The sequence below is a fragment of the Cannabis sativa genome, chromosome 3 (assembly GCF_029168945.1).
Source record: "Cannabis sativa cultivar Pink pepper isolate KNU-18-1 chromosome 3, ASM2916894v1, whole genome shotgun sequence".
NCBI classification, from domain to species: Eukaryota; Viridiplantae; Streptophyta; class Magnoliopsida; order Rosales; family Cannabaceae; genus Cannabis; species Cannabis sativa.
Window position 1 is genome coordinate 27,336,151 of NC_083603.1, and position 9,027 is coordinate 27,345,177.

Consider the following 9,027-nt stretch of genomic DNA (forward strand, 5'->3'; position numbering starts at 1 on the left):
CTTGGGGTTCGATGGGTCCGATTGGTCGGACCCCATGGTCCGACCATCGGACACAGGGTGTGGGATTCTTGGGGCCGTAGAGACAGAGAGAGAGAGATGTTTGGGGGTATTTTTGGGGTTTTGAAAAAAAAGGTATAGTTTTTTTAGGGTTTAAATTATTGGTTTAGAAATCAAATTTTTTGATTTTCTAAGTATAGAAAATCAAATTTCCCAAAACTAATTACAATCTATCTTCTAAGGTAGACTAAGCAGACCGAACTCTAGTTGAACCACTATAATTCTTCTATCTTTGATGTATTTTTTGTGTACATTCTACTAATCGCTGTTTTACTTTGGGTATTCGCCAATCTAAGTGAATACTCAATTTTACTTGTTAGTGTTCTTGTATAAATTGAATACTCACTTTTTTTTCGATGTTGTCTATTTTTCTCCAACAACATTATCTATTGTCAATATTTGTTATTTACTAATAATTTGTAGAAAAATCTTAAACGGCAACAATAGTACTTAGTACCTTTCAATGTGTCATCTCGCTATTGGTCTAATTAAACATCGAGTCCTATATAATTTGATATAATAACTTTTAAAAAATATCGCTAACCAATCGTAAAGCAATAAACTCTAAGTGATACTTAGCAATGTTCTTATTTGTAATGTAGTTAATTGATGATAAACTGATATACAAAGTGTAAATTTGAACACACCAAGCTAAAGTGCAGTTAATTCCTTCAAAATATGTGACCATCTTCACTAGTTTAGTTTGTATTCAATTATATAAGTGAGCTAACAAGTCTCCTCTTTTATTTTTATCTTCTTATGTGTAAGAACATGACTTGTGTTCTTGTGTAAAGTAAAGAAAGAAGAACAAAAGAAGTGGGGGAAAAAATAGAAGTTTCTTCTCAGTCCAAGCTCATAACATTCCCTATCACCGTACAATGACAGACCATAACAGCCTCCAATAAAAGCAGGACCAGTACCAGCATATATGAAGCAATTCACCTGGAATACAAAAGAGCAATGAAGAATAGTGACTATTGCTGACTACCAAATTTGGAATGACTGAAAATATTGAAAAGGGAATCAAGAAGAGAAATTTTCTGATTATTGAGAAAATTAATTACAGACAACAACATAAATATAAAAGACCGAAATCATGTAAAACAGGTTTTAATTTTGTATGAGAATCTATTAGACTGATAGCTATATCCCATAACCATATTTGGTTACACAGGAAAATGCTCATATGTGTACGTGATTTCTGCATATTTATAAAGCAAGAACATCTGAGCCCCACACATTTAGATGGATTTAATATTACCCTCTTGAAGAGTAAAGTAAATACTATTTTTCTGGGCTTGAAAAAAAGGCCTAATTTTATAATGAAAAACCAATATTTTTTTGATATTACTATACCAAACAGCCGTAAAAGGGTGCATAGAAGATGGAGGAGGAGGAGGAGCTGACAGCTCCATATCTATTGGTGACCAACAATACATATTATGCTATATCAGATTCACTATTCTTCTAATAGCTTAACTGGTTCATTTACATTACCTTTATCTAAAATTCAAAACTTTTCTTTTAGAATAGTTTTGAAAACAAAACTTCACATCTTTATCCAAAAAATAAAAAACTACACATGATCTCATCTAATTTACTCATCAAATGGTACTTTTGGAAGTAGCTAAGATTTGTAGCTTCTCATAAAAAGACTTTTACGAAGCTATTTTTAAAATTAAAATAATTTACATGATTCTTAATTTACTTCCAAATTTTTTTTTTTGATGATATCCAAACACTTTGAAAAATAATTTTTCACTCAAAAAAAAAGATTTTCATATAATAGTTATCTAACGGTAAAAATAAGTCAAAATGTATGCTTATTTTATACTTTTAGCTACAAGTAAAAGTAAAAACTTAGCTAAATGGAACCAATTGTGTCAAAAAATAGTTAATTAATACATGTAAATATTTGACACTTGGCCAAGTTGCTTAACATATATTTTTTTTGAGCATTGCTATAAGGCATCAGTGGTGCCTAGCACCTTCTCGACATGTCACGTTACGATGGGCTAGCGATACTCCTAAAAGCTATTATATTAAATTATATAGGACCTGATACATAGTTGCACCAATAGCGATATTGACACATAGGAGGGTGCTAAGCACCACTAGTGCCCTTTAGTATTTCTCATTTTTTTTACGAGAAATGCTAAAGGGCACCAGTGGTGCTTAGCACCCTCTTATGTGTCAATATCGTTATTGGTCCAACTAAGTATCGGGTCCCATATAATTTAATATAATAACTTTTAGGGAGTATCGCTAGCTAATCGCAACGCGATAAGTCGAGAAGGTGCTAGACACCAGTGGTACCTAATAGTAATGCTCTTTTTTTTACCTATCCCCTCTCATCTTTTTAAAAGACTAGTAACCATTTCTTTATTAGAAAAATTAGACAGGTACGGAAACACCCATAGTACTAAATAAAAATGCAAAAATAATATATTTTAAACTCAGGATCCTAAACCACTTTGAGGCTAGTTAAGGTGGGTGTGTGTGGGGAGTTCTGCGATCGAATCTCAAGTTCAAGTTGTGCAACTAATGTATATAAAACACGCTTCAATAAAAAAAAAAAAAAAAAAAAAACTCAAAGATCCTAACTTATCCCACCCCAACCCTCAAACCTCACCACTAGACTAGCTAAAGTAGCTTGGTTAGCTATTCCCTATTTAGGTTAGGCAAGCAAAGCTAATCCCGTCATTTTACTAATCTCATTAGCACAATGCATGTAGAAAGAAGATCATACCACAAATCTAAAATGTTGGGTCACATTTTTTAATGATTCACCAAGGTACACCAGCCATAAGGCAGACCTCAAAGTTTTAGACAAATATTGGTATGGGAATTATAAAACAACTAAACAAGTACTAAATTTTAAAACTCCTCTATTCTTGTATATATCAGTTAAACATGTTAAAGAGCGAAATTCCAGGTGAAAATGTAATTAGTTAGTATAACAAAGGTATGGTCTTCAAACACATCAATTCAGAAATAAGAATCAAAAGAAATCCCACTTACCCAGATGCGCTTTTGATCAATTCAATCGTCTTTAGAAGCCGCCCTTGCAGCTCTGGCATTGTCATACTCAAACTTCAAAACATTGGGTATATGAGAAGTGTCCTTGATATAAAAGAAACGCCCCAATGAGCTCTCTTCAATGGCTGGGAAATATACGTAAAGCACATAATTGACAATCCAATACCAACTAGCCCCAATTATGATCCCAAGAGCAGCACCAGCAAAGACCTGAGCCACTGTATGGTACCCCAAATAGACCCTGGAATACATAGTAAGAAGTGCCATTGACCAGTTGAGAAAATTCACAAACACCCTCTTCTTAGTCTCCCAAACCCCGGTTGCTTTATAGGTTAAGAGAGTGAAATACATTGCAAAGAAGAACATGTATTGGGAATGGCTCGAAGGCCAGCCGTGGGAGTCGCACATTTCGAGTATAACACAGGTCTCGGGCCGATCTTGCTGGACCGATTTCTTGATGAGCTCGTTTATGAATTGGGAAATCAAGAGGCCCAGAGCGAAGAACATACCTTGAAGCTCACGGCGGAAGATATAATGAGAGACGAATCCGCCGAGGCTTATGAAGACTGGTACTAGTGAAATCCATGCCAGAAAGTGACCCAGCTGATCACCTCTCTGGTACCGGACGTGGGTTAGGGTAACTGCTTTTAGTGAAGGCGCAGTCATGGAAAACTGGAGAGAGAATTCTGGGTTTGAACTAAAAATGGATCTGGGTCAATAAATTGCCTCGAAGAAGGAGAAAGGGATCTAATTCTAATATGGTGAGATGAGAAGGAATATGTGTTGAGGAAGGAAAGTTTTGGAATTGTTATATATTACATATATTATATATATTAGAGAAATGTTCGTATGTATTAACACCTCCAGATAAAAAGGAAAATTTTTTATGTGGTGTTTGTTTCTCGAGAAAATGTTAACAGGAAAGTGGTAAAGGCAAAAACTAAGAAGAGAAAAATTGGTCTTGGGCAGAAAAGGACAAGAATGTTTGGACCCAAATACAACGTTATACTATTTGGTATTTACTATTTAATCCTACTCGAACGACAATACAATCAAACGACAATTTGATCACTTCAGGAGAATTTTTTTTTTGTTTTTAAGAAATGATAGTAAATGACCCCAAATCATAGGTCTATGTTAGTTTATATCCTCATTCAAAAAAATATAGCAAATGACCCTAAATCATAATATTATGTTAGTAAATGTCCTTATTTCAAAATCATTAATTTTTTTTTTTTAGAATTAGAAGCAAATTATTTAAATATTATGGTAAATCTATATTAGTTTTGTTAAAATCTTTTTTATTTTAAATTTATGTCAATTTTTTTAATTTTTTATGAGTTGTTTTGGGTTGTTGATATATAGATTTTGTTGTACGGTATATTTTTATTTTGTTGTATGGTATATTATTATTCTTAGATGATATTTATGTTTTATTATGATATGTATATAATTTTATTAGCATAATAAAAATATTTTAATGTATGTATATAATTTTATTGCCATGCTACATATATTTAATTATTATTTTTATATTTTTTTGATTGTATGATTATTTATTTTAAATAATATTTAATTAGTTTTTATTTTATTATATACAATGGCCATGGTATATATATTTTAATTGTGGTATATAATTTGATTAGTATAGTATACATACATATATATATTAGTAATCTATATTTTTTGTATATATATTTTGGTGTATGGTATATGTATTTTTTGTTATACGGTATATAATTTTTTAAAATAATATTTAAGTTTAATTTTCTATTGTACTTTTGTTGACATGATATATAATTTTATTAGCATCTTATATATTTTTATTTTTATTTGTTGTTATTATTATATATATTTCTATTGTAATGTATATATTTTATGTTATATTGTATATAAGTTTTATTGTATAGTATATCATTTTATTTTAGATAATGCATGTTTAGTTTTTATTTTAGTATACATAAATGTGATATATAATTTTGTTAATATGATATATATAATTTTTTTAATAATATTATATTATTTTATTTTATTTTTTATTATAGGTATATACGTTTTATTGTATGGTATGTGATTTTTGTTGTCTATAATATATTATTTATTTAATATGATATTTAGTTTCTATTTTATTATATATAAATTAATTTTTTGGTATGTATTCATATTTTAATAGTGGTATATATAATTTTGTTAGCATGATATATATATATATATATATTTTAAGTATATTTAACATTGTTATAATTTCTTTATGGTATATAATTTTATTACTACGGTATATTAATTTTTTGTAATACGATATATCTAATACTGCTGTATATATTTAAATGATCTAATATATTTATTTATTTTTGTTACAATATAATAATATGCAATGCTAAAAAAATTATGTAACTTAATTTTATTATGATATATATTTTTTAAAAAAAATAGATGTGATAAATGTATTTTTATAATTTTTATTAGCTAATTTATTAGATTTGGCCATTTTCTTAATTTTTTTAAAAAGTGGACATTAACTAATTTAGTTACCAAATTTAGAGTCATTTCGCATCTCAACCTTTTTTTTTTTTTTTTTTTTTTTTTGCAAGGAATCACTTTAGGACTTTGCTAACTCAAATCCATTGGTTCGAATGTGAGTGAATTGTTAAAAAGAAATTGTTAAACATTTCATTTAAAATAATAAAAGTATAATACACTTAATAACAAAATTGAATTAATTCAAAAAAAAAATACACAAAAAATACAAAATCAACTTTTATTACTGTTAACAAAAGGTGTGCGTGTTTCTCCTGCTTCTCCCATGGCGAAGAAGAAGAGGGTCATCTGAAAGCCAGTCAATACCATCATGGTGGGCAATGAAGCTGTGGAGGATCTCCCTTTAATCCAAGATGAGGCCACTGAACGTGAGCAAATGGAAGAATTCCATGATACCTGCGAGAACCTGGCGATTGAGACTGGAATTGAGATTTACTATGCTGAGTAGAGTACTCGTGTTTCTCCTAAAGCAGTTAGCTGGGCTGACGAAGCTGAGAAAGCCGATTTCCAATCAAGTGCAAAGGATCTATGGAGCAAGTTCAAAGCTAACCAGGTACCTACTCTTTCATCTAGACTCAAGTATACTGAACCTATCAAAGTAGGTGATCAGCTTGTGGCTAAACTTGACCTAGAGGAGATTGAGGCAGAGGCAGAGGCTTTGTTTTGGAAAAATGCCATTGTTTGTATTGTCTTAGGTGCTAACCCTCCATTTAAGGTTTTTGAGGGATTTGTGAAGAGAATTTGGGGTCATTTGGGAGTTGAGAAAGTTGTTAAAATGCACTCAGGTTGCACTCTTGTTAATTTTAGAGATGAAGCAACTCGTGATATAATCCTTGAAGCTGGTGTTATTCACTTTGAGAAAAAACTTGTGGTGCTTAGACCATGGTCTACTGATATAGACTCTACTCGAATGGTGAGCTCTGTTCCTGTTTGGATTCGGCTGAATGAGCTGGGGTTACAATATTGGGGTAAAAATAATCTCAGTGCATTGGTGAGCACAATTGGCAAACCGGTAATGATTGATAAGGTGACTCAAGAGCGTACAATGGTGAAATTTGCTCGTCTCCTTGTTGAAATTGAAATTTCGGATGATCCTCCTAAAACTATATCCTTCATTAATGAAAGAAAACAGTTGGTAGAACAGATGGTTGAATATGAATGGCTCCCTTTTAAATGCTCGACATGTGCGAACTTGGGGCATACGGTTGTTAAATGTAATAAAGAGAAGAAAGTGATATGGAAGAAGAAATAGATTGTTGAAAAAGAGAATAAGCTGGATAAGAAAGATGATATTCTCAGTCAAGACAAAGAACTAGGGGAGAAGATAATGACTGAACCCAAGTCTGATGTTGTTGAATCAATAGCAGATCAGGGGAATAATGTAGTGCAGAAGCAAATAGTGGGAGAAGAAACAAGTGGAATTGAAATAGGTAGCAAGTGGATTACCCCCAAAAGAAGAGGGCTGAGACAGAGTGAAGCAACCAAGAACATGGAAGCTCCAATAATTGCAAACAAGAGTAATGGATATGCAGTCTTGCAAGTTGTTGCAACAGATGAGGTTTCTAACTCTAATCAAACTTTTGATGAATGCTTGTAATATGTTAGGGTGGAAGGTGAAAGGCATGAATAAAAAGGATAAGAAAAATGATATTCTTGATGTTCTTAGATTGATTGGATTTGGAGCCTTGTTTGAAACCAAGATTAAACATGAGAAAACCTATGCCATTATGGAGAATAATTTTCCTAATTGGAATCATTATTCTAGTAGTGTCTTATCTGGAAGAATTTTATTAATTTGGCAAATGAAATATGTCCAGGTTAATATCATTTGTGAGGAAAACCAGTTACTGCATTGTAAAGTTAAGTTTTGTGGTCAAAAGAATTCCTTATATGTCACGACTGTCTATGGAAGTGACTCAATGGAGGCTTGTAAATGTCTTTGGGATAAATAACTTGCTAGTTTATAGTTTGTATAAACATAGTTGTGAGCAATAAAATTACACTGATTCATCAAAAAAAAAAATAACTTGCTGGTTTTGGGAAGCTTAAAGAGCCTTGGATCATCTTTGGTGACTTCAACTCAATGTTCAGTTTTCAAGAAAAATATGGAGGTAGACCTATTCAAAGTGAAGATATTATGGATGCTCAATCTTGGCTTGCTTTAGGTCAAGTTGAGGAATTCAAAAGCTCGGGTTCCTTTTACACTTGGACAAACAAGCATGAGGTAGGAGATAGGATCTTTTCCAAACTTGATAGAGTGTTCATAAACAACATTTGGTTGGACGAGTTTCCCAATACTGATGCTTGCTTCAAATGGGAGGTCTGGGGTATCATCAAACTGTCATGGACAATTGGAACAAACCAGTTGCTAGTTTTGGGCTTGAAGGTTTAGTGCAGAAAATGTTCAGAGTTAAGCATGCTTTAAAGATTTTTAGCAGAAACAATGTTCGGGATGCTGCTATGGAGTACAAAAAAAGCTAAGGACAACTACTGTCTCATTCAAAAGGAAGCAGCTACTAACCCGACTGATATAATGCAGGAAACTTCTATTTCTAAACTGCAGCAGGAGTTTGTGACTACAAAAGACAGGTATACTCAGGTAATTCGGCAACAAAGAAAGATTAATTGGATCAAATTTAGTGATGAAAACTCTATCTATTTTCATGCGGCTATGAGGAAAAGAAGAATGGAGAATAGAATCACTACTTTCATGAAAGATGATGCAATTGTTGATAACTTTGACGAAGTAGTCAAACACTTTGTGAAGCATTTTGAGAACTTCATGGGCAGCAAGAGTAATGCAACGAGCAACATTGATGTTAATTGCATAAAACAGGGGAAATGTCTAAACTTGGAGCAACAAGCCAATTTGATTAGGCCTTTTAACAAGGGGGATGTCAAGAAAGCTTTATTTAGCATTCACCCATCTAAGAGCCCAGGATTAAATGGTTTTGGTTCTGGTTCTTACAAAGACATTGTTGGGTTTTGTGCCCTAAATAAAACTCATTTCAATATAATCAGATTTACTTATTAATATAAGATCAGAAAATCGCATTTTATGTTGCATGGTTCACGTGATTTATTTCATGATTATGTTTAATGTATAAATTCTATTAAGTCCAGAACATATATAAATATTTATATATTTGTTCATGATTATAATGTCGTCAACACGGTGGAATATAATCATGATTATATGTTCAAAAGTTTAATTCCCATGATTTGTCAGTTCACTGGATTTAGACTGGCATGATAATCGGCGATAAGGTATACTTACACATTGGATAAGTGTTATGTCCTTTCCAGGGCATTGGTAATGTTTACTAGTATCGGATGTATGGAGTATACATTAGAAGTGACCGATATTAATCTTAGATAAGATATCATAAACTT

At 31.9% G+C, this 9,027-nt stretch overlaps 1 protein-coding gene across 2 annotated transcripts; it reads right to left on the minus strand.

Moving 5' to 3' along the window:
- Positions 1-607: 607 nt before the first annotated feature.
- Positions 608-4,101, minus strand: LOC115710059 (lipid phosphate phosphatase gamma). 2 transcript variants are annotated; one of them, XR_009686828.1, is made up of 2 exons: positions 2,374-4,101; positions 608-2,038 (listed from the first exon to the last, which is right to left on the minus strand). XR_009686828.1 is itself a non-coding variant. In XM_030638378.2 (2 exons), the coding sequence occupies exon 1, from the start codon at positions 3,760-3,762 to the stop codon at positions 3,100-3,102; it is 663 nt and encodes a 220-aa protein (XP_030494238.1). In that variant the 5' UTR covers positions 3,763-4,099; the 3' UTR covers positions 608-999; positions 3,079-3,099. The 2 variants fall into 2 exon arrangements, 1 of the variants encoding a protein (XP_030494238.1); XM_030638378.2 differs by having other exon boundaries at positions 608-999; positions 3,079-4,099.
- Positions 4,102-9,027: the final 4,926 nt, after the last annotated feature.